Source organism: Diadema setosum, chromosome 9 (genome assembly GCF_964275005.1).
Source record: "Diadema setosum chromosome 9, eeDiaSeto1, whole genome shotgun sequence".
Lineage (NCBI taxonomy): Eukaryota > Metazoa > Echinodermata > Echinoidea > Diadematoida > Diadematidae > Diadema > Diadema setosum.
Genome location: NC_092693.1, coordinates 28,941,893 through 28,969,359, shown reverse-complemented (window position 1 = coordinate 28,969,359; position 27,467 = coordinate 28,941,893). Strand labels below are relative to the sequence as shown.

General features: G+C 39.1%; 1 protein-coding gene across 1 annotated transcript; it reads right to left on the bottom strand.

Moving 5' to 3' along the window:
• Nucleotides 1–42: 42 nt before the first annotated feature.
• Nucleotides 43–27,467, bottom strand: LOC140232528 (vacuolar protein sorting-associated protein 35-like). The gene is made up of 15 exons (XM_072312624.1): nucleotides 27,376–27,467; nucleotides 26,832–26,955; nucleotides 25,925–26,107; nucleotides 24,625–24,847; nucleotides 23,754–23,837; nucleotides 23,037–23,146; nucleotides 22,016–22,112; nucleotides 20,697–20,845; nucleotides 18,202–18,472; nucleotides 11,783–11,872; nucleotides 9,319–9,441; nucleotides 6,972–7,151; nucleotides 5,338–5,577; nucleotides 4,272–4,415; nucleotides 43–3,540 (listed from the first exon to the last, which is right to left on the bottom strand). Exons 1-15 carry the CDS (start codon nucleotides 27,455–27,457, stop codon nucleotides 3,361–3,363), a joined length of 2,280 nt encoding a protein of 759 aa, XP_072168725.1. The 5' UTR covers nucleotides 27,458–27,467; the 3' UTR covers nucleotides 43–3,360.

Genomic DNA, 27,467 nt, shown 5'->3' with positions numbered 1-27,467 from the left:
AAAGAAAATGTATCAAACATAATATAATAAAGTAGCATACTTACTGGCTGTTTACATTATCTAGTACTGAGTACAAGTTCACACAAAGATCCATCCATGAATCACAAATGGGAACTCTCCATGTGCATTCTTATTTTATATCTCTCATATATTTTATTTCAAAATACTTTAGAAGCTTCCTGCACTCACAGAAAAGAAAAGATGCATCACTGTACAAACAGACATCTGGAGAATATACATATAACAATCATTAAAATAGTCAACATACACACTCATGAATTCAGTAAAATACATAGAGTTGACACTACAAAAGCAACTGATGGATATATTCAAATAATGTCTTCTTCCTCGGGAGTGTGACATACTCTCAAACACATTTACTAAGTAATTCATATTTCTTGTTAATGTTGAATTCTCTGTCTGCCTTCACAAAGGTCATTCTCTACATACACATTTTGAAGTGGTAAGAGAGTAAATATAACAGATTAGAAATATACTGATGCCAGCAAAATGTTTTGCTTGTTCCATCACAACATACTGTATGTATCAACTTTCGCATTGACAAAATTACAATGGTTATAAGTGGGCTGTGACCAGAGCGTCACACAGAGGCAAGTACATTTGTATTAACAATAATGTCACTGCATTGTCAAAGCTGTGATTAAACAACTGTACACTGATGTTACCAGCTATTCGTGTGTTGAGGTCTCTCAGATACAGTGAAGCATTTTCTCATGCAACACTGCATCACAGGTTTTCACACACACTCACAAAATAAACCATGCCTTCGCAGCCTATTGCCATCAACTTGCAGCCTAAACTTCCATACTCTTCCCCCTCAAACCTCTTCCCATCCCTAGAGATAGCTACATCTTGCTGTACACGGAATGCATACCAACTCTCACATTCCTAAGAGTGGCATCACACTGTCCCGCAGATGAAACAAGATGGCAGTATGAATATGAAAAGGTTACACAAAGATTTTGCCACTGCTCACAAAGTTAATAATACATGTAGTAATAATAACATCTTCTTTATCCAGGGTAGCCTCATGAGTGTTGCCACTGCTTTACCAGAGGGCCCTTGCCATTACTCCAGCATTGCCAGGTACCCATTTATACAACTGGCTCGAGAGGGACATGGTGGGTAAAACATCCTGTCCACGGATGTAAGCAATGGGCAGGAATCAAACTTGGGTCCTCCCATTGAGAGTCAGGAGTCTTATCCACTATGCCACAGCGCCCCCCATAATGCAAGTTGCTGCTGGAGCCTGAGAAACTCCACCCGTGACCATACAATGTTTATAAGATCAGAGCCAAATTTGAGCATTTCCTCTATCGTGTGTCCATATTTGTTCAAATTCGGGACAGTGTGATCACTGCTAAACGGCATACCTTCAAATACCAGACAAGGGAGATGGTGAAGAATTAAAAAAAGGATACAGTACAAGTAAATATCAATTTTGAACACGAGACAGATGATAGTGTTGCAAAGTGAGTCCTCGCCTCACTTTCCATCAAATCAGTGGTGTCTTCCCACTTCTCAGACACACAAAGTCACAAATCTTCTCTGATAATTACACCTGCTATGCAGCTTGCTGTTGGTATGCCTCTAAATATAACCTAAAAATCTAAACTAAGCTACTCTGGTCAGCTTTTTCTCATTGACATCATGGCAAAAGAAGTCTTTCTGCTTCAATACTTGCTATAGCATCATATAATAACTTCAAAATGGAAGTCATTTGCACATGATAGTGCAAATAAATTTCTGCTTCCATTACACAACTGGGCCATCAAATTATTCACACACTACAAATAAAGAGTACTACAGTACACCAGGATCTTACCAGGTTAAAAAAAAAAAAATGAAAGTGAAAAAAAAAAAATTGTCGCCCAACTTTTGGTTTGCTGGTCAACAAATGAGAATCGGTGACAAAACTAGAATGATTCATTTACAAAATTAAAATCACAGAATTCTGACAAAAGTAATCACACTTGTCTCTCGTCCCTCTCACATGCAGCATGGTTACAAGAAATAACCCATACACATCTATTTTCTTGTCATCTTTGCAAAGTATGCATCGTTTCTCTCATTATACATTCATTCATGCATATATTCTATATTATACTTCAAGACTTGTACTTCCTACAACTTGTTAAAACAATATAATTTGTTATATGTATACTTTGTATTAAGTATGACCTTTTGCTAGATGAAAATCATCAAATGATTGAATTTAATTGAATCAAACTGAAATTGATCAACTCATTTCAGCTGATCGAGTAACACAGTGGCTGTTTTCAATATATGCCTTTGTCTGAGTGTGTTCATAGAGTATATCTGGGTCATTTTCAAATGAACATCAGGTATTGAGAGGAATGTGTGAGTATTCAACACAACACACAAATCATAGCTACCTATGTAAATGTACCATCTCCATTCTAGCACATACATCAGACAGTATCAAGGAACATGCGGCTACTTCTGTCATCAACACATATTTCTATTATGTCTGTGATGTCCAACCATCACAGTGACAGCTGTTTCCACTGACAGGAAAATTCTCATGGAATACATTCCCGTTTCCTCACAGTGAGTTAAGTGATCTACAAAGAAAACAAACTCAGACAGAGTAACATTACATCCCTACCATCTCTCCTTCCAAGAAGGTCGCACACACTTCCATTTCAAGACAAAATAACAGGTTCACTGAATTTTACCACACATAAAAAAGATCTATCCTTCTTGTGACTGGACTCAGACTTACAGGTGCCTAGAGGCACTGAAGGTTGTGAGTTGGGGCATTACACAAGATATTTCTACCACCTGCCCTAATGGGTGTTTGGTCTATAGCCCCTTACTGATTATGTGAGCTACGTCAGGCAAGCAAACATGAGGGCTAGTAGCACCTGGTATATTAGTACTATGCACTCTCCATGTCTAACACAAAAGAGATGGTCATTATCACTTTCTTATAAATAAAAAATTTCACTGGTATGGAACAAGACTGCAAAGCCATATTCTCTCCAACCAGTTTGGTGATGTCTTTTGTTGTTCTTTGTCCTCTATGACCCTACAAAGTAACTGTCAATGGTATACAGAAAAGATATACAATCCATTCCCTCTAAGAGATTCATTTTTCTCTTTTCCCTTTCTCCAACATGACAAGGATAGACTTTGACGAGAAGACATGTATATACACACTTTGTATTTGCCTAATATTGTGTACATAATGGCAAAAGATGTCCAGTGAATTTCACCCTATTATTTTGTCAAGTTACAAGGTACAAACTGTCGGGAGGAAACAAGCGTTGCCATGGTGATAAACACGAACCCTAACCCTAGGGGGTGAGGCAGTCTCTATAGGGCCAGTCCCTCGAAGGACGGGGAGCCCTCCTCTGCACTCTCCTGCTTGGTGCGCAGGTGGTCGATGGTGTTGTTGAAGTGCTTGGTGATCTGTTCCGTATCCTCGTTGTCCTCCAGGTTGGGCATGTCTTCCCGGATCTTCTCCAGGAGCTGGTTTGGCACCATCAGAGTGATCTGTGGCAGGGGAAAACGGAAAAAATGATTACATAAATTCATGTTAAGTTCAGGGATTAGTACTATGCTTTTGTTCATGCTGAGGTCATGTTTTGGGAAGTACTGTAAAACCCAAACATTCCCGGCATAAAACTTTCGCAAATCGTCACTTGCATTCAATGCACTGTGTTGACAAACAATTCGGACTGCATTTTACTTTCATAAATCTCGGCTCCTCACAAAATTCCTAAAAGTCTCATGCTGCCAAAAATTTCTGGTTTTACGGTACATTGTCTCCAATCCATGTCTTTTTCTGGATGGATGATTGGTATGGAAGGAGAACAAATTGTAATACTACAGGACTTACAACATCACCGTTACCACCATTCACACATCACACTCATAGATATCCTGTGTAAAAGCTATAAGGGAGAGACTAGCATGTCACATGCATCCTGAATAACAGAAATGATTTTTAAAACTGAGGGCTTTAAAATTATCTTGTCACAACATGAAGATGGACATGCACAAGTATCTAATCATTCAGGTAGCCTTCTGGAGGATCAAAGAGACCTAACAGGGCTGTTTCAAATGTTCAAGCAAGACATGAAAAATGAGAAAAGATAAACAAGAGGGGAAGGGACAATAAAGTGAGTCCATGTGGTTTCTCCATAAATAACTGCACATAAAAAGTAGACTGTGGTGACATAGTTGATAGATGTATCATGATTTCAAGTCGCCAAGATCTGTACCTGTTCGTTGCCCCGTTCATAGAAGTAGACGTATCGGTTGAGGATCTCTACAAAGAGCTGCACTTGGACAGTGGGGTCCATGCATTGGTTGGCGATCCTGAGTGCTTTCTTCAGACACTCTGCCACTCTCTTACCATCGTGGATCTGTCAAGAAAATGCCATTGTATTAGGAGAGATATTTACTCTGACGTTTCAAGATTCAACTAGTTGTCATAAAGCACTATTACAAACTCAGGATATACACAAAAGTTGTTCAAAAAAACCAAACAGTAATTCATGCTTCCTGAGCATGCAATACCATAATTTACAGACTCAAAAATTTGACTGGCAGTGATTCCTGAAACAAAGAGTCCGTGTGAATATATTGAATTTAACAGAGTAGTTTTAAAATAAAGGGGCATTGGTTGGTGGGGTTCCATGTAAGTGGGAAGGATTCAACTAAATGCTTTCTAAACTTGTAACAAAAATTGCTCACCACCTTATTGGGTAATCTGATTTATTGAGTACAATCTCCTCTCATGGACCCTATGCAATAAAGGAAAGATTATAACAATACAATCTAGTTCATCAACCATCAACAGTTAGATAAAATCAAAGCTTACTTTCAGGCACAGGCCTTCTTATGAGGTACACACATACACTCACATGCAAGCACATGTTCTGCCTAAAACCACAGATCTCCAGACTTGCAAAGTTCAAAGAACACTGCAGCTACAACCCCCTTTTTGTGTAACCACTCTGTGTACCACATTATTCAGAGACCCCAACATATGAGCACTTTCAGAAAAATTTATTGTTCAAATCCATGTAACTTTTCATGAAGTGTTTATGTCAGAAATGCAATCCAGCAAAGTTGTAGAAAACATTAAAAAAAATTTACTGTGATGCAAATTCTATGTCAAAGGTACAGCTCTGACACTTGCATTGTTCTGTAGCAAACTGCAATTTACGGATCATTTTGTGCACGTTTGGGCATTGCACATAATATGAGAAATTGGCAAGCCATTGACTGAGTCAGGTATGCGAACTTGGCCCATAAAGAGTTGAACCAAACTACACAGCTCACCTCTTCACCCTGGCTCTCCGTGCTCCTGCCCGACCAGAAGAGGTGGGAGCACACCCCGACGGCCCGACACTGGTCCGGCTTCTTCAGCAGCTTGGAGGCAGCGAGGGCGCACTGCGTCCGCAGCGGTTCGTGGTTCTCCTCCCCGAAGCAGCTCATGCGCTCAAAGGTGGCGATGATGAGAGTGATGGCAGCCAGCTGCGCCTTGGAGTCACTGATCTCATCCTCGTACAGTGAGAACGCCTAGCAACAAACGTAGAAATCCTCTATTAATCTACTGTACACGGCAAATATTTCACACAGTTTGTATTTTTTACGAATTTTGTGGGTCCGGTGCTATATATACGGGAATTTAAAAACGTGCAAAAATATCAACTCTCATCCCGACATGAATGTGACTTGTATGCATACATTTCTCCGTTCAATACTGTACTCCACAATTGCAAATTTAACCACTCGCGAAGTTCCGATTTGCAAAAAATTAGACTTGCTAAAAATATGGCATATACAGTATTCCAATGACTTTCAATCTCACACACACACACACACACATTACTCATAAAGGCACACAGTTATTTGTGCCTTTAGAGTAATGTGTGTGTGTGCACATGAAAGTTTTTTGCCTACACTATACACTGAATGCTAGTTGCCAATTTGTGAGTTTCATGGCACAAGAGATGCTGTCAGCTCTAATTCACGAAAGTTTCACGCTGCAACTGTTTCTGATTTTACAGTAACCATCTGCACATTGTAACTCTTGCCACAGGTTTGTGAAACAAATCTTATTCCCTCCCTCCCTCTTTCTCTCTCTCTCTCTCTCTTCCTGACACTCACTTCTGACACAAAGATAACACAGCAGTTATACACAATCTTAAGGTTGTTTTCCTACAATTTTCACAGACATGGCCAAAATTAAACGCTTTCTCAATGAGGCCCTTTCTCAATGAGATACCTTCACTTTTCTTATGTTCTGTCCAGCGAATAGTTACAAAATGTATGCTAATAGGAGCTTCACTCATTCTTAATCCCTCCCCTTAAGGGACAAGTTCACCTTCATTAACATAAGGAATGAGAGAATGTAGCAATATTAGTAGAACACATCACTGAAAGTTTGAGGAAAATCGGACAATCCGTTCAAAAGTTATGAATTTTTGAAGTTTTTGTGCAGTCACCGCTGGATGAGAAGACTACTGCAGTGTATGATGTCACATGCGTACAACAATATAAGGAAAATACAACGAGAATTTCACAAAATTTCGTATTTTGAAAAAAGTACACATTCCCTTGACTCGTTACTGACATATGTTATGGGTAATATTATTCCCATTGCCTTTAGAAAGAGGCAAGTCAAGTGCTCCTTTAATATGTGAAAAAAGTGAAAATATGTTGAATTTCTTTACATTTTCTTTATGCTGTTGTACTCATATGACATCACGAGCTTTGGTAGTCTCCTCATCCAGCGGTTCCAACAGAAAAATTTTTAAAATTCATAACTTTTGCATTGATTGTCCAATTTTCCTCAAACTTTCACTGATGTGTTCTACTAATATTGCTGCATTCTCTCAATCATTATGATAATGAAGGTGAACTTGTCCTTTAAGGGTCGCGCCAAAACAAGCCTGATATTTACTATTTACCTGGGACATGAACTCGTAGGCCACCGTCTCATGGTTCTCAAAACCGATCTCCCCAGCAGCAAGCGCCCCCTGGAGGAATAATCTGAGCGGGAGCTCGGCCAGCTCTGCCTTGATTAGGGCCGTAATCGTCTGGTGGCAGAACGAGAAGATCTTCTGGCATTTCTTCTCCCATTTATCATCCTGTGTACAGAGGGGAAACAAAGAAATCAATTCATTAACTCATGATGCCTGAGAGTTTGCATATCCCATACTGTAAAAGTGGTTAATTTTGCACTTAAGTAATTTTTGCACTCTGCAGAGTAAGATGAATTCGCATGTTCTTAATGCCACAGAATCATGACATCACATACCGGTACATATTATAACAAGCGAAAATATTTTGGTGCTTTCATTTTCGCACTAGATTCTGGTTGCGCAAAACGTGTGAAAATTTCCACACCACAAAAATTTCCACTTTTACAGTACATCAAAAACATGTAAAAATTTTCATTTTTACAGTACATCGAACACATGGATGGCAATTGCATGATACTGTAAAAGTGGAAATTTTTGCAGTGTTGAAATTTTCACACATTTCGCGCAAGCAGAAGCTAGCGCGAAAATAAAAGCATGCGAATATTTGTGCATGCCATATGTTCCAGTAGTCGATGTCTTTGTTCCGCGGAATTAAAAACACGCAAAACTCTTGTTACCCGGCCAAACGCGAAAAATTAGTCAAGCGAAAATGTCCACTTTTACAGTACATATTGCGGCAGACACGAGCCAGTTGCAATATCTATCATGCATTCACCATACACATACACACGTGGGACATCTTGGTAATGGCGGATTCACTAACAGGTTGGATTGGTCTAAAGGATAACCCGAGTATCGCAAGTTCGCCATACTTAGATCACCCTACAATTGGAAATACATACCCTTGAAAGTACTTGCAATAATGTATTTACTCACAGTATGGTGCTGTTACAGACTTTTTCTTTTAAACTTATTCTTTTAATCTCTTATCAAGATTTTTGACTTTTAAGGGAAGGGGCCCCTAAGTGGGGAATAGTGCCCACTTATAGAGACTATTCTGCAAATTAGAAAGGTATAAAGAGGTACTAAAAATAAAAGGGTTTTCTATAGAGTACTACCAAATCAAAGGGTCTACTGATGAGCTGGGAATGAAAGGGATATAGAATCTGGTATGCAAAATGAATGGACATATGAAGGGTCTGAGAATAGAATGGTTATATAAAGGGTACTGTCAAAAGAAAGTGTATATAAAAGAACTGAGAATGAAAGGGATGACAATGCTGGTATGTAACATGAATGGGTGTACAGAGGTACTGAGAATAAAAGGGTTATCTATAGGGTACTGCCAAATCAAAGGGTATATAAAAGAGCTGGGAATGAACAGGTTATAGAATCTGTTCTGCAAAATGAAAGGGTGCACAGCGATACTGAGAATAAAAGAGTTATATAAAGGGTACTGCAAAAAGAAAGGATCTATAAAAGAGCAGAGGTACTGAGAATAAAAGGGTTAACTATAGGGTACTGCCAAATGAAAGGGTTTACAAAAGAGCTGGGAATGAAAGGGTTATAGAAACTGTTCAGTGTTCTGCAAAATGAAAGGGTGTAGAGATGCTGAGAATAAAAGAGTTATATAAAGGGTACTGCAAAAAGAAAGGATCTATAAAAGAGCAGAGGTACTGAGAATAAAAGGGTTAACTATAGGGTACTACCAAATAAAATGGTCTACTAATGAGCTGGGAATGAAAGGGTTATAGAAACTGTTCTGCAAAATGAAAGGGTGTACAGAGGTACTGAGAATTAAAGGGTTAACTATGGCGTACTGCCATATCAAAGAGTCTACAAAAGAGCTGGGAATGAAAGGGTGATAGAATCTGTTCTGCAAAATGAAAGGGTGTACAGAGATACTGAGAATAATAGGGTTAAGTATAGGGTACAGCCAAATGAAATGGTCTACTAATGAGCTGACAATGAAAGGGTTATAGAAACTGGTATGCAAAATGAAAGGATGAACAGAGGTTCTGAGAATAAAAGGGTTTTCTACAGGTGACTAGCAATTGTCAGCAAATGGTATCAACCAGACACATTGTGCCATATGCTAGAAGAAGAAGGTAAACAGTAATGTTCCCATGATTTTGGCCATGATGAGTCATATTGGCTCGATGTCCAAAAAGGTACTCTAAGTCAAATCCATGGACTACGTGAAGTCCATGGACAAAAGCAAACGCAAAATAGGCATATCAGTTTCTGCGAGCTAAATTCAAACTATGTATGTGAATTGGGCCATTACGCCATTTTTCTACCTTACAAAGTGTGCTCTGCGATGTCTCCTTACCTCTTCTGCTAGGTCCTTGTACCTGAATGCTAACCGGAAGGCGGAGAAGGTGAGTGGCGGTAGTGTGTACTTTATCCGTTTGTTGCCTCCACTGCCAAAGTGTTTCCTGGCTGTGTTCAGGATCTGGGGTTGACGGAAACATGATCAGACAATTTAGTTACATGTTTAACCCATTTGGGACAGGCTGATTTTGCTACAGCACGCATTTCCCATAGACACTTACCCAAGTATACTCAGATCTCGTCCTCAATGGGTTAACAATGACAAATGCATAATCTGAATCTCACCACTGTAAGACAATAGCAAACATGTACAGTAAACAAGAAGAAGCAGATCAACCAAATAATTACCTCTGCAACTACATAATTGTACTTAAACAAGTTATGCTAGCTATTATAAATCTGTGTCTTTTGCCTTTTCAATTCAACTGATTGTTGTTATGTCCCATTTTCTGAAATAATATTAAAAAATATCATCTTGTGCTTCGGACAGACATTTATGAATTATTATACACTGTAATTGTATGTACATACTTACATGCTTCAGAACAAGAATATTGTTTCAAATATAAAACATCATCTTCCTTGGCAAAGTTTGCTGAATGTGCAGTAGAACACAATATGTGGGTGCACACATGTGGTTTTCGATGTTGCAGTAAATCAAGTAAAAACAGAGTTTGTTTGTAAAGGGGGCAAACTATCTGTTGAAGCTAGGTCTGAATGCTCAATTAGCCTTTGAATATTAACTCTAGATTAATGTCAACAAAGACCATAAGCATTCTATAATCAACAAGGATGATAGGGCTATGGATGACAGGATCAAGTGTTGACTGAGCTATAGAGCTCATTCATGCAGTGGCGAAAAAAAAAATAAAAGAAAGAAAAATAGGAAAAAAAAGGTGAAAAGAAACATGTAGGCCTAACTGTCTACAGATAACGACAATCCTGGAACTGTAAATGTCTTTGGTCCTAAAACCGTGCACACCTGTTTTATCTGATGCCTGTCTTCATAACAATCTGACACAAAGTAACGATATCTCCTGATAATGAAATTCACAACTCTTTTACACCACCACTACCACTGTGCACTGTGCACGATGGCTACCAATAAGCCAGTTCGGGGTTAGCTCATGGGCACATCGGTACAAATGACCTTTCTTCTTTCTCAGTTGATTAGGCCCTCCACGAGTTTTCAAGCGAGAGAAGGTATTTCAGCTTACCCCACGTAACAATTTATGGAATTCATCAGTCATGTTCAAACAAAGAATGAACTTGCGTAGACCAGGTGACCAGAATGATCCATCAATTAGCACTATGGAAAGCATCCATTTCATTATTTTGCATTGAATGCATCAACAATCTCTTTCTATTGATATTGTCAAATACCAGTTTTGCTGTCAGGTGGATGTGCTGGCAAGCACCACTCATAATGATCACTTGAATAATCATTACATCACAGATGCTTATCTCAGTGAATAAAAAACCAACATGCTCTGCCAGTACAGATGACCTTTTTCTGCTCATGCTCAAAGTGGAACCCCGAACTGGCTTATAGCCCTCTCCTCACACCACAAGTTTGCACTCCCTATCCCCGATGCAGAAGGCACTGGCAGTGGGAAAGAGGTACAGTCAGATCCAACTTTTTGATGGAACTGACGAACCCTCTGATGGTGTCAGAGGGCGAGCTATTAAGGGGCAAATATTTACGAGTGCTGTCATCGCGGTTTGAGGACCGAGGCGGACATTAAAATCCTCGGCTGCACTGGGAGGATTTCGTAAAGTCTGCCTCAGCGACTTTCGAGAGGATATAAATCACTAGAGTCACATAAAAGTGCTCACTTAACCCGAGTCTCATATTACAACCCTCCCCCCCCCCCCCCAATCTACCCATATCCCAATTCTGACAGCATAACTTATTCCTACTGGCAGCATATTCTACCATTACCTTTAGAACTTCCCCTTGTCAACTATCTCCTCCCCCCCCCCCCCCCCAACACACACACTGCACACACTTTCGGTCTCTATGGTATATCACTATAATAATGTTGTGTTGTGTAGTGGTATTCTCTGAAGTTGTTCCTTCCTATTTTTTTTTTTTTTTTTTTTTGGGGGGGGGGGTTATTTCAACACCCCATCCTTCTAACAATCTTTCATTCTTGCAAATATCCAATATTGATGTCTAAACACAGATTATATACAAAAGTCATGAAAAACCATGCACACTGCAGATATTAATGATAATATCAAAAGTAACAATTAAATTACCATAATGTTACTTTGATAGAGTATGTATGTACAATATATCCTATCACAGCACCAGACCCAAGTGGGTTAAATCAACAGCTATATGCTGAAGATGAAAAACAGTGAGTTAACACAATGCAGCTGCTTAGAGCAGGGTTGTTTTTTGTTGTTGTTTGTTTTATGTTTTGTTTTGTTTTGTTTTGTTTTTTTTACACACTCACCAAGTATTGCTGGTCGGCATCTTCAGCTTGGAGTAAATTGATAAACCTTCCCATCAGCCCCTGTTCCTCTGCAAAATCCTCTGGATCTTCCTACAGGGAAAAACATGCACACACACATTAAGACATATACAGACAGTAGAGCCGTTAAGGAAGCTCTCATACAAAATCAATTTTTTGGTGTGTATTTTTTTCTTCTTTGAGGAAGGTACATGACTGTGTGCACAGATGAGTAACATGAGGGCCCTGTTGCATAAAAAGATATAATCAAACATAAGTCAGGTATCAACCAATCATATTAGGCCTACTTGTTTGATTTTCTGACTGATGTTTGATCTCAACTTTTATGCAACAGGGCCCAGATCAACAAAAAAACAACCAATCATTTGTATCTCTCCTGCCTGTATGACTGACCAATGGGGAATATCAACATTCATCCAGAATCTCTATCTTTCTAATGCTCAAATATAATACAAATGTACCTGAGGAAATGTATGAAACTACACTCACATAATGTTTACATCTGAATAAGGATGGCCTATGGTTAGAAACTCAGTATCAATAGAAATCATTCCCCCCTCCTTTTACAATCTAAATCAAGATCATGCTTCAAACACTTTGGCAACACTACTGAATCCCTTTAGATATGATATTTGGAACAATTATGAAATTCACACTTGTAAAAAAAGAAAAAAATATGTTGGCTATATGAAGTCACATGGCATCTACCACTGGTCAGAAGTTTCCCCTTCTACACTCTCTCCCTACTAAAAAACTGAAGTTCACACTTGAAATATCTTGTTGCTATCACAGAATCATGCCAGATGGTACAGAGATATTGGCCGTAAAGCATGTCGATGTCACGATTTATCAATCTAGAGATCAACATGTATTTCCAAAGTGGCCCACTGGCAAATATTCCAAGTTGTATCATGAATTTCATGACTTTCAGCAAAAGAACATGGGAGAAGACAGTCGACAGCATATTTTCCTGGGTTGCTATGATACACACATCAGGAAACTTACAATGTAGCTTCAGATGTCCACAGGAAAACATGTTCCTGGTAAAAGGCTAAAAACTTGTCTAGACTTCAGTGACACCACTTCAAGGAAATTTGTCCCAAGGACTATTGTGAGAGTCACACACCTCCTCCCCTTCCCTCCACCCCCCCCCCAAAAAAAAAAAAAAAAAATATGCACAAAAAAAAATAAATAAACACAAACAAATGAAAATTTCAGGGGACCAACCATGGGGTAAAAAAATTGCACCTGGCAATGTTTGCCTGACAGGCAGTCCAGATCATTTTTAATGCTTAAAGGGATTGTACAGTTTTGGTTGAGACCTAATTTCAGGTTTCTAACATTTTTTGGTGAGGTAATGAGAAACCTCTTATGAAATATTAAAGAGCATGTAATTCCATGAGGAATTCAACGTTTATTTGATGAAAATTGGTTTTGAAATGGCTGAGATATCCAAAACAGAGCGATTCTAATAAGTGTGGGACCCAAACTTTATTATGATCGCTTTGTTTTACTTTATTTTTGGATGTTTCAGTCATTCCAAACCCGATTTTCATCAAATTAACTTTGAATTCCTCTTAAAATGGTATGCTCTGTACTATTTCCCAAGTGTTTTCTTGGTATCTCGCAAAAAGCTAAAAACCCAATTCTCATCTCCACCAATACTGTACCTTCCCTTTAAAGGTCTACATTCTGATCATGTGTTTTCTCCCTGCACACAGTTATACAAACATTTAGAAACTGTCAATTGTACAATGATTGTATGAATTCTCCATCTGCATGGAGGTTGCAAATATGATGGAGATACATTTCTAGAAAGGTGCTTACAGTAATTTAAATGCTCAAAAATTTGACAAACTGGTAAAAGTCTGCAACTACCAATGTGGTATAATCTGTGTGCTACTTTTAAGGCCACTGAAACTCCATGGAATTATGTTAGCAGCACACCTGGCATTCTGCATTCTGTGTTTGTAGAAGCAGCAAATTCTAAAGATTCCTGCTGGACAAAAATTTTGGTAACTTGACCCTGAAACTGGAGGATACAAACACAAAACGTCACACTCCTCCAAGGTGAGGAGACCTTTCACACCTGCTCACCCTGTGGAGCAATAAAAACTCTTTCTTCACTACACCACCGCTCTACTCACATCAGGCACACCTCAGATAGTCCTACATATTGTATTTCTGTGTGTGCTCATATTACTTGATAACTTTGCAGGAGTACATTGTATACCCCAGCCCCCCCCCCCCCCCCCCCATCACCAACAGAATGCAATCTTAAGAATAAATTGAAACCCTTCAGGCAACAAATGGGTCTGTTCTGTGATGACATGATTATGCAAGGCCAATTGAGGTCACACCCTGATGTTAAGACCTAGGATAAGACACTGCTCATACAAATTCATACTCCTGAGGGCAATCCCCCCACCCCAACCCAACTGAGCTTCCCTTGTAAATGCTTCCAGTCTACCACAAAAAGATTTTGAGCCTTCCACCATGGATATGAGGAAAGGTGACTGTAAATTCTAAGAAACAATCATAATTTCTGTCAAAACACAACCAATAATCAACATTCCTGATCTCAAATGAAATAGCAAATGACTTCATGACAAGGGGGGGGGGGAGAGAAGGGCTGGAAGGTGAGGGGGAGGGGGAGTACTATGTCTCACTATAATTTGAGCTACAGAAAATGACATGTCACTCTGTACAGAGTGACCCTTACTCACAGTAGTCTTGAATTCCATCCTTTGTACAAGTATACATGTATGAAAAGTATCCATGTAGGGCCTATAATTTATCAGGGAGGTGAGCACCTCCCTGGATTAATAAACTATGTCATGACCTAATTCGGTAAGACACCAACTTTAAACATAATGTAAATGATTTTGCAATAAAGAGAAAGACCTTGTCATGGTTCATATTGTAGACATCAAATATGTGGAATATTGTTGTTCTGTATTCATAAAACTGATACTCCACTATTAAAGAATAATATGACAGAGGCCATCGCAATAGACTTGAATACACACAATGACATTCAATATAATTCATGTGCTGTTCAGTAAATTCGTATGCTGAAGAAATCAATGTTTGTCATTGAGTTACTAACAAGTAGCAAACACTACATTCATCACTATGATCATTTACAGCTGTTGACATTTTCAATTTGTGTCTTGACATGATTGAAGCTGGCACCTAGTGTACACTACTTGGGCAATACACAAGCATCATTAACACCTTCTACTGTATTCATGGGCTGCAAGCAGGGTCTGAATGAAGCAGACTAGTTTCTCTCTGGGTGAAAGTTCACCCCAGCCATGGGTTGACAGCACTCCGGGGGATTGGGGGGGATTGGGATTGGAAAAACAGGTGGACTTGACTGACTGCGTAACTACACTAGCAGTTCAAGGTTATGGGAAGAAGTGAATAGGTACCAGTCTTTCCTTGCAAGACCAATGAGGGGGAGGGGGGGGGGGGGAATCTGGTAGCCTGAAGGAAGTAGAGGAGGGAAGCCACTCCTATCCAAAAGATGGTTGGAAATATAGTTCATCATCTGTCATCTGTGCATGTTTCTACCAATATGTCATGTGTGGCAATACATTTGGATAGTATAGTATTGGTGGAGATCAGGATTGGGATTTTATATTTTTGAGAGATTTTCAGCAGCCACTCATGAAGTAGTACAGAGCATACCATTCTAAGAAGAATTGAGAGTTTATTTGATGAAATTCAGTTTTGGAGTGGCTGAGACATCCAAAAGCAAAGTAAAACAAATCAATCGTAATAAAAGGTGGGTCCCACTTTTTATTAGGATAGCTCTGTTTTGGATATCGCAGTCATTTCAAAACCAATTTCCATCAAATAAACATTGAATTCCTCTTGAAATTGCATGCTCTATCACATTTCTTATAAGGTTTTTCACTATCTCACTAAAATATGTTAGAAACTTGAAGTTAGGTCTCAATTATCCAGCTATCTTCTCAGATGGAAAATGAACAAACAAACAAACAAACAAACAAACAAACAAACAAACAAACCAAAACTATACTATCCCTTTAGCCCACGGGACAGCCTACTGCATAAAAGCTTAACATTCGTGTACACTCTAGTCCAGTGACACTGTAATGAAATACACCAAGCACCACACTGATTTTCGATCTCATACTGTACTGGACTATACCAGTGTATTAACCTTACTCTTGAAGATGCAAATAACTTCAAACCAGGGGATGTCAATGCTATAAAGTAACAGTGAAAGTTGTCCACACAAAAGTAGTTTATGTCTACAGGAGATCATCATAGTAGTACATTTTGGTAGTACAAATTGTTATAAACCTGAATCCTCACCTCTACCAGTACTGTACAGTCCCTTTAAACATGTATGAAGGCAATGCCTGGCCCATCAACAACTCAGGACAGCTGCCGTAATCAAACAATGATCAAGCAATAGAAACAACTTAGAATGAGGCAGATGCAATGCATAGCTCTCCCCATAAATACTTGAGAATAATGGATCCAGGAAGTTTAGGGCAGTACTGAAAGAGTGTGTACTCGGGATATGAGATGCAAAGATCAAGTCACCACCAATTTAAAGGGACTGTACAGTACTGGTTGAGGTGGGGATTCATGTTTTGAACATTCCTAAGTGAGATAATGAGAAACCTCTTATGAAATATGAAAGAGCATGTAATTTTGATAGGATTCAATGTTTATTTGATGAAAATTGGCTTTCAAATGGCTGAGATATAAAAAAAAGTGATAATAATAAAAGGCGACAGGTCACGCCTTTTATTAGGATCTCTTTGTTTCACCTTGTCTTTGGATAGATCAGCCATTTCAAAACCAATTTTCATCAAATAAACTTTTGATACCCCTTAGAATTGCATGCTCTTCGACATCTCATAGAGTGGTTTCTGAACATCTCGCAAAACGTTAAAAGCTAAATCCTCACCTCAACCAGAACTGTACACACCCTTTAATATACCATGGTATGACGATAATACATACAGACAGACACGCATACAAACATATTTACATGCACAAACATATCCGGACACATACCACACACACACACACACACACACACACACACACACACATGAATGCAAACCATACTGTTGACTTACAAACTGGTGTAGTAAAAAGACCTGAATACAGCTTATAACTGATATGAGCTACAGCGGAGAAATGTAATAAATTAAATCTGAAGCTGGACAATGGGAAACTGTTCCAAAACACTGAATAAAATTGGTCAGATGGCCTAAACAAAAGTTTTTCCTTTCTTGATTCACTGTTAAACCCTCACATCCAATGAGGTATGATGTACTAAGATGATGCTGTCCACTCCAAAGGCAATCATGTTGGTTTGAAAGGCATCATGAAGGGATATGTACACTGGATAAGATTGATCACAACTCAATGATACCGCCAAGATCCCGCACTACATGTTGTCTATACATATCCATTAAAACCAAGAGGCTATATGAAACTTTTCGGCCTAAAGTTTGAACAAATATGACTGTCACATTAATCTAATGGGAGGGAAGTCTACAAGATACCATAGTTGTTTCTCCAATATCATGGGATACCAGCAGAATTTTTGTTGTCAAACACAATTGTATAAAGAAGCAGTGTTGTGGGTGAAAACATTTTTATTGTCAAGGGGATGTACACAATGATATGACTTTCCATTATGTGACAATTTTCAATACAGAAAATACGTAGAATGCCTGCTGTGAAACAGTAAAGCAAAAACCAAAGAACAAGGAAGATCTAATGGCAATATACACATGGATTTAGTGAATGTAGAAATATTAGTAGAACACATCAGTGAAGTTTTGAAGAAATTTGGACAATGCCTTCAAAAGTTTAATTTTTAATTTTTTTTTTAATAGGTTTAGTCAAATCCATGTCTAGTCATCGCTGGATGAAAACGCTACAACAGTCTGTGATGTCACAGTAAATCGATATAAATAAAATATTAAAAGGATTCTACCCTTATTCATGTTTCTACGATAATGAAAGACCATTTGTGTTACATCCCCAAAAGGCAGTTGGGAATATTATTGTCCATAACACATGTCAGTGACAAGCGTGCATATTTCATTCCATAAAAAATAGTAGTCAACTATATAGTTACATACTTTCTTAAATTCCACTGATTGGCTCTACTAATCTCTCTGCATGCACTGAATTCACAAACACATTTGGGGTAAATACCCCTTTACGAAAAGGATCTGTACCAACTTCGTCACGATGTCATTGTAATGCAATAACGCACACATACATAGATAAAAACACAAATCAAGATATTTCCACATAATCACATGCATGCACGCACACATACACACAAACAAGCACACATAAACAAAAAAATACACAGCGATGCAGTCATTCCTTACCTCTTCCGGTTGATCGGGCTGGTCCTGCACAAGGGGCGCCACCAGTGTCAGCGTCTGGTCAACCTGCTCCTGGCTGGGCACTGCCAGGTTGCTGTCGATGGCGTTGTTGATGATGAAGGCGCTGATCGTCTTCCGGCCCTCGTAGTCCAGGTATTCGACGACGCGGCCGTAGTGCTCGAGGCGGAGCAGGGTGAGGATGTTGTTGTAAGACTCGACTGGGATCTTCAGCAGTCTCTGTAACTCCTTGGCCACGGCACTGTTGTATTGCAGGCTGAAAGGTATCAAGCAAATTGCAATATTTTAATAGTAGGATTAAGATTATACCTGTTCTATGAATATTTAGCGAAAGTTGCAATCAATCGCAAATTGCATGTGAATTTCAAAAACAACTTTGCAATTTATCGCGAGTATTAAAGGCTCAATCTACTGAAAGTTATGCTTGATTTTTCTTAAAATCAAGCGAAAGTGTCGTTATGAAACAGGACTTATGCTCAATACTGATACTATGCTCGATTTAATGAGTTACGCTCAATAAATCAAGCATAAGATCAATTGCAACTCTTTATGATACAGGCCCTATGACTCAAAACATGTACAGTCAAACATGCTCGAGCCTGGCAACTTTACCTGTCTATACCCACTACCCACTACCCAGCTATTATACTCACATGCAAAAAACACCCTGCTAAGAGAATTTGTGGATAAAGAACCTGTACATGGCAGCCACTTGCTTGATGCAAGCACTAACCAAAGATTTGGTTTCTTGCTGAATGACTAAAACATGTGCACAACAACTGCCTAGCAGTGAGCTGTGGTAAAGCAACCAGCTTAGGCCAAAAAAAAAAAAAAAATGTTGCATTGGCGTAACATGAGATTTTCAAATAGGGTCGGTCGGGCGGATTTTTTTTTTTTTTTTTTTTTTTTGCTACCTGCATTTTACGTGTAAAACTCGTGCTCAGCTCAGTAAACAGTTACAACTGCTGCACCGAATGTGCTGTGTTCATCTATTCTACAAATCATTTATGAGGCCGATATTACTGGAATTATACCCCTTCACAGAATTTAAAGATGTTGAAATCCCTATCCTGAATGTTTTCACTTCATATTTTACTATTTTGACTTAGATAAGATAGATGCAAATTGACCCATATGTACGATCTTTTCATCGCACACGGCGATCTCTATTACAGTCCCACATATACAGATTCGTGTAAGTTCTCCACACAAGAAACCTATGGCAAAACTGTGCACAATACATCGCAGTCTGAATGCTATGTATTCACTGAATACAATGTGTACTCAATAAATCTTGTTAGAGTACGTGTCCGTGTTGGAAACAGATGACGTACTGATCAAGGAAGGCTTATGCGAGGCGCTAGATCTCTCCCTCGTACATCCGATATCCCCAGAGCCGTTTCCACTTCCGGGTTTGTGCGATCGCGATCGCAATCAACAAGATATTTGATATCGATAGCAAGAAAAAATAATAAAAAAACATGGGGTCGGCGGAATTTTTAGGGTCGGGCGGGTTACGCCAATGCAACAATTTTTTTTTTTTGGCCTTACTACAAGCTTTGTCTGCTTTGCATCACACAAATGCCACTGAAACTTGTCCAAAGCTAAGGCACCTGGTGACTGTTTGGAAGGGCAGGGCAATAAGCCAACATAAATGACTTAAATAGGTGTATCACATGAAGCAATATCATGGCATATTAGCATATGTAACTATATACGACATTGAAGCTATTTATCACAATGGCTTGAAATAAAATGAACCTTGTGATACATTGACTCTGTCTACAGTGACACCTGTCTACAGTGACACCTGTCTACAATGACCACATATTGTTTTCCTTGAGGGGTCATTACAGACAGTCTTGGCTGTACATTGGGCTTGAATGAAGTTTGACGCTGCCACAACGGAATGCTGCAGTGAGGTGTAAAACAGATGCAATGATAACATTGCCACTTGACCCATGTTCACTCCTTTATGCCAATGCTAATCCCTCGATTCTATTTACAAGATTGTGCCTTACAAGAGATCAGCAAATGCAATGGCCTTCAAAATTGATGATTTTACTTATTGAAGGCACAGATGGGTACTTATACTGTGTTGTTCAAAATTAACCACGCATCAGCGAGATGAAAATAAGCATTGATTTGCCGGAGGTAATTGCAAAGTGATATAAAATTTGTTGTCCATACGTGTATTTTTGTGATGAAATCTCTACCTTTTTCTTGAAAACAATAAACTCCCATAGTTCTGGAATGTTTTCACCCACATTATTGTCATCATTATCATTGTTATATCATTTCATCATTACATGAAGTAACATTTTGGCTATTTGAACCATATAAAGACTTGAGAAAACATGTAAAAAGAAGATGAATAATGAAAGAAACATGTGGACCTGGGCTTCACAGCTGCTAATTTCAGAGGTTTTCAGACCCCCCAACACATTGCATCAACAACAGATATTAAATCCCAAACTCACTGTTCCAGCTTGAGCTTCTCAAAGATGGAGGCAGTCGTCTCCAGCACCTTGTCGATGTAGTCCACCCTGTCTGGGTAGCACTTGAGGGCAAGGTTGATGAGGGAGACTTGGAGAGCAACGATGTCCTCTGTTGGCATGTCAGACCGAGCCTACCCACAGAGACAATGAAAGACAAGATGGGGAACTCTTTAACATTTAATTGACTGAGAAATGTTGCGATGTGATTATCAATATTTCATCATCGATTGTGCTTATTGCCTGTCACTGGAATATTCAATTCATTTCTAGAATATTTCAAAGAAATATATCAATATTCTACAACTGAATACTGTATACGCCAAATATTTCAAGAGGTTTTTATTTTCGCTAATTTCGCGAGTCAGGTGCTATTCGCGAGATTAAAGACACGCGAAAATTTTGACTCTGATCCCGATGTGGATGTGACGTACACATACATGCATTTCTCTGTTCATTACAAGACTCCACGATCGCGAATTTAACTATTCGCGAAATCGACAGGAATTCCCGATTCGCGAAAATTCAGAGTCAAAAAATATATGGTGTATACAGTAATTGAGAACTCTGGCTATCTTGGGGTACCCTTTGTGGCATAGACACAGTGCAAATACTGCTGTATTGATGTGTTATTTTTACAAGCAATTCACAGAGTGAGTGACATGGCACATGCAGTCTGAAATTCATATAATTCTTATGCACTACATTCATATGTCAGTGTATGTCACTGTGTCTACATGTTACCATGCATTGTGCCTTTATAGATCCTAAGCTCATGTTCTCAGTGTGTGCATCAAACAAGTTGGACCAAATGAATTGAAATGAAATGTGGTGAATGAACTTTTTGTCTCTCTGGTACTTCAACAACCACACAATAAAAGCATCTATAGATATTCACTTATGACATCATCGATAGACCTGGATCCCGTTTCATAAAACTTGTTATTAGTGACAACTGCCACATTTCTGTGACAAATTTGCTCTTAGCCAATCAGGTGCAAGGATTTCAGTAGCGTATAACAACTATGACAACTTGTCACTGATAACAAGTTTTATAAAACAGGGCCCTGTTCTCACCTGTTCTAGGGCAATTACCCACTGGACAATTACCCCAGATCCTTCCCCTTCCCTAACCCTAATCCTAAGCCTAATTCTGACCCTGACCCAAACTCTAATCTTAAACCTAACCCCAACCCCAATCTTTACTCTAACCTTTCTAACCTTACAATTAACCAGTATTTAGCTGGGGGGGGGGGGGGGGGGTAATTGTCCTCAGGGGCTAACTGCCCTGATAGGGTGCTCACCTCTATGATTCCAGCAATCTGATGTGAAAAGATGTCAAAGAGCTTGAGGTCTGATGGAATCCCCGGTGTGTCGTCTCGGCAGGCAAACAGGGCTAATCTGTGGAGGGTTTGCAGAAATACAGAGAAGATTATGTAACATCTTTGCATAACCTCTGGCACACTTCATACACAAATGGCTAGTTCCAGCAGTGTTGTGGAAAGAAATGATGACTGCATAATATTATCATGCATATCCTAATACACTCTTATGATGGCCTCATGTATATGGAAATTTGGGAAGATGCAAAGAAGGTGATTCTATATGTGCATCAAAACACACTGCAAATTTGGAAACTTCCGAACAATCAATGCTTCGTACAGGATCAATTTCAATCAACTTTGCTTGTTCATTCTATTCATTCATTAATCTTATGCTGGTGAGAGCTTTTTTTTTTTTTTTTTTTTTTTTACTTGATTAATCAAAAGTATTCAATTTTTTGTTGTTGTTTTTTGTTTTGCATTATCACTTCTATTATGCTTCCATAGAGGTCAAAATTCATGAAACATTTCCAGACTGCAAAATGTTTCACCTTGACAGTTGTTTCATCATTTGGTAAATGGTTCCGTGACATTTGCTCCTGCGACCATTGCTCCCATGAAATAAACCTAATCATAATTCTAATCCTAAACCTAAAACCTATCACAACCCTAATCCTACGTCCTTGGAGAAAATAAAACTGGAGCAATTGTTGCTGGAGCAATTGTTGCTGGAGCAAATGCCATGCCACCTTGGTAAACACATCATTTTTCTTCTCTTTATGAGTTTCATCTATTGTTGATTATTTCAAAGGGGTGATCTCAGTGGATTCAAATGCTGGTAAAGCCGTGATCAGTAGTCTGACAACGTAACAAAAGAGATCCCCACACGTCTGAAGCTAAAAAATTAGTTCATGTCAGCTGCTAGTCTTGATCTGGACATCCAACATTGTCAATAGTTGAAACTAAACTTCACTCAGTGGTATAGGAACAGAGAATGTCCTACCTGTCAATCATGGCAATGATGATATTCTTGACATTGACCTGGGAGTTGAGATCAGCACAAGCCTTCAGGAACATACTCAGAGTCTGAAGGTGGAATTCGTCTGGGAACACCTACAAAACAAGAAATTTGTAACATATGGGACACTAACGTCATAGCAACAATGATGTGAAACAACCTCAGGGCCTAGATTCAAGCACAGGATAAATGTCTGTTCCTTGCAGAAGACACATTAAAAATAATGAGTAATTTTATGCCAGATTTATGTGATCTTTACAGGCTAAGTATAGGATTGTATGAAGCCACAGAAGTAACAATGACAACAAAAAATGCAAATCAGGTTGATAATTTTTGCAGCAAAGACACAAATATGAAACACAATACAGATTACTTCTTCAAACTAAGACCATGTTGGTGACATTTTATACTTATATTGCAATATTGAAAAATTAAAGCTAGCCTCAATGCACACATTTGTCAGTGTGCTGCAGATCAATGATCTTCACCAATAACAGCATAGTAAGAATCTGAAAGCTATATTTGATGTTCCAGCCTCGGGCAAGTTATGTTGTCTTGAAGGGAATTTCTGCCTGTTTCATTGGGTGACAATTCACAGCTTTTAGTCTTTATCATCAAAAATACAATTTCAACAGACATCCCAATGTTAGCGGACACAGTTTATTCTTATTCATCAAATGTACAGCAATATTTTCCTCTCACCTGGATGATACACTCCATGAGATACTCCTGAGCAATTTGATCTCTACAGCTCACAACCTGCTCTATCACCTCTGGCAAGATGTCCTGAATTTTAAGGAGCAAAAAAGATAAAACAAAATTAAAACTCCATCAGAAAATTTGTGACACACTACAATCATCTCGTAAACATAAAATTACATAAACACTTGGAAAGGAAACTTATGGGATGAACTGTTGTAATCTTCCTTCGAGTATTACAAGCAATCAATTTGTATTGTTCATCTTAATTGAGCAAACAACAAACCGTAATCCTTTCAATACTTGACTTTCAACAAGTACGGCAACCCCGCATGCACAGCCAATAAACCATCTTGGAAGTCACACATCAACGATAGTTCTGTGTTGTTTTTCTGGAAACTCAGTAGAAAACACACACATATACAAGAAAAGAAGGATAAGTAGAGGTGTAATGTGCTAGTACCAGATTTAAGCACGAAATGCATCTTTGAATGTAATGCATATTTTATACATTGGAGGAAGAAAAGATTATTGATTTCAATAAAGCTGCACAAAATCAGAAAGACCTATGCGATTTTGTCAGTTTTGAGGGAGAAACAAGAATTCAATTGTGTTGCTCATTTAAATTTGGCTTTCTGAAAGATGTGAACAATTTTGTAACCAAAAGCACACCATAATCTGTGAACACCAAAGGGTTCTAATGAAATATTATTATCATTATCATTATTTTTTCTTGACCCCTTCCTCATAAAATACAATAATAAATATTGAAATCAATAATACTAAGAGTAATAATCAGACCATGGAAACATTGTTTCTGGGACTCAGTTTACTGTCTACCTCCCTCCTCCCGATCCCCTCCTGAACGACCCACCTTCTTGTAGCGCTCCACGTCCACCGTCTCCAGCTGGCTGAGCCGTACCAGGTTGGTGCCCACCAGGATACGCAGCTCATTGCGCTCCTTCTCCCGCTTCTCCCAGTCCCGGGAGTGGCCCTGGTGCTGCATCCGCACCCACAGCTTGTTCATCTCGGCAAAGTTGAGCAGGATGAAGTCAATGGAGTCCTCCACCTTCCCTCCGGCTGTCTCGGGGTTGTCACTGGGGTGGGGGGGGGGGGGGGGGAGTAAGGCAGAGAGAAAAGCATTCAATGTTGTGCAAGATACAATGTCTTTTTTTCTTCAATTTTTCAGAGATGAAACCACTACAAGAGACTGCAGGGGCATGAGGAAGAAGAGGAACAGAGAGCAGTAGGCAGTTCATATTCACTTCCTACTTGGTGAAGTAACATAGTATCATTATATCTTAGATTGACATAGAGTAAAGATGCATATCATAATCATTTCTTGTAAATATAGTGTAACAGATGAATCTTTTAGTGTGATATTCACTTCATGATTGCTGCGGCAAAACCCTGCAGTTAAATGGTGGACATTTCATAATGATATCAATACATCTTAAGAGAAGAGCGACATGCGAGAAATTAATGCCAAGCTAGTCTCTGAGCTCAGGCTTTTTATACTGGTGAACTAGACACAAACTTTATTGGCACTGGACACGATGCACAAAATGTTATAAGTACGGCTTGACATTAGCGGTGGCCCGGTGGCTGGGACCACTAAGAATTGATGTCGGACCACCAAATTTTTAAAAAGGCTATCTTTTGATTGGGCTAATTGGGCAGCTAAATTTCAAAATAATTTTTTTCTTCTATTATTTCAGGCCACTAAAATTTCAAACAGAGAGATTTTATTGGCCGGAAGAGGCAAACAGAGAAAAAAGTAAGTGTCAAGCAATGTTACAAGTATACAGAGATTGGGATGGCTGCTGCCTCCGTGTATACCTCTGAACCAAGACATGTAACAACAGCTAAGGCAAGAAAATGTAACTTTTTGGAAGAATCAATTTTACCAACAATTTGCATGATCAGAGGATTATGGCAATGTCACTTCTGCACTCAAGATAAAGGGATAACATAAATTTTGTTGTCATTACACAGCCCTGGTATCAAACAATGTATGGTAAGTCTACGTAACAAGGTATTCAACCCCAACCATTAAACTCCATAATAGTTCATTTAAAATATGAGGACAGAAACTGTTACCCCTATGTCTGCCACCCCCCCCCCCCCCCCCCCCCCCACCACCCCCTTCTCCATCCCTTGGAGGACCTGCTCACCTCTCATCCACCTCACAGTCTGGCAGGATGTTCCTGGTGCACTGCAGAAGGTAGTTCCTCAGGAACAGGCCCCTCAGGGGGTGCTGGACACCCCTGCACATCTCCACCAGGTCCTTCATGATGTCCTTGCGAGAGCTCTGCTGTGACTTGATGTACACGATGCCGACGGTAATCAGCAGGTACCTGAAAGGGAACATCCACAGTTTCATTGTCAACACCCAATCTCATTTCATAAGAACATGAATACAAGAGCAATGGAGTTAGAAATGCACCAAAAAACTATGCTGTAGGGCTGAAAGGGCAGACCAACTACATTCCACAAAGGCAAGATCAGTCATGAAGGCTGAACAGAATTCTTGCACCACTTTGGGAATTTGTGTCTTCCATACAGTCAGGTGCCTACATGTTAAGTAGGAAGTAAACATCCCCCCCCCCCCCCCACCATTTCTGTGTCTACCTCAGCCCCCATTTTACCTTAGGTCTTCCTATGCATTACTTCCTATCTATTTTTTTTTTATCTCTTTATTCCATTTATTGAAAGAGCTCAAACTATTACAGCATGCACCAACCACTTCCCTTTCCAAACGACCTTGTGTACTTTCCTTTCTGCCTCAACATGCCTTGTACAGTTTGTCAATGTCAGTCTTTTTTTGTCTTTTTTTTTACTTTACAGGCCTTCTTGGCCAATGCCTTCCAACAAATCTCCACTGCAGTAGAATGTTTTATATCATTGATGAGGGCATCTCCTATTGCCATCACTACAAACACATTTTTCCATTTGCTAAAAGGTGATTATGACCTAACTTCTAAAGATCTCTGGTCTAATGCATGCTTACCCAATAGTAAATACATGTTCAAAAAAAAAAATGAAGGCAGAACTATATAATGCAAGAAAAGAAATACTTACAGACGGGGCACGATGTTTCCAGCGTACTGGACGAGCTCATAAAGGTCAGCTATCTTGTGACCCTTCTGGTACTCATCCAGGAGGTACTGCTCCAAGTAACGGAGTTCATCGCATACACTCATATCTTACACACAAGTAATGTCAAGGAGAATTTAGACTTAAGGGTCTGCCATAGCAAGATTGATTCCATTAGTGAAGAGCAGGTTTTTATACCAAATTTCACACCATCACACAGTCAGGAGAGAAGTCAAAGGTTCTGTAACATTTATTTAAAATCTTATGACAGTCTAAAAACCTCTGCAATAATTCTCCATTGACATACACAAGTGTTTGTGATCCTATGATCCGCAAATGTTTTGCCAGACTGGCGAAAATGAGTACGAACATAGAAATGCAGTTGAGTTCGGATGAACGATTTGCTAAAGACATCTTCCTTTAATATTCAAAAATAATAATCAATTCTGATTGGTTGATACCTGACTTACGTAATTGCATCACTTCATGCAACAGGGCCCAGGTCAAGTAATTCAGTACAAAAGGATACAGAGTTCATAGTAGCCTTTGGGAGACAGAAGAGATGTGCGCAGTTCACCCAGCATGTTGGAGGCATTTTTTAGACCATCCATTAGTTTTCCT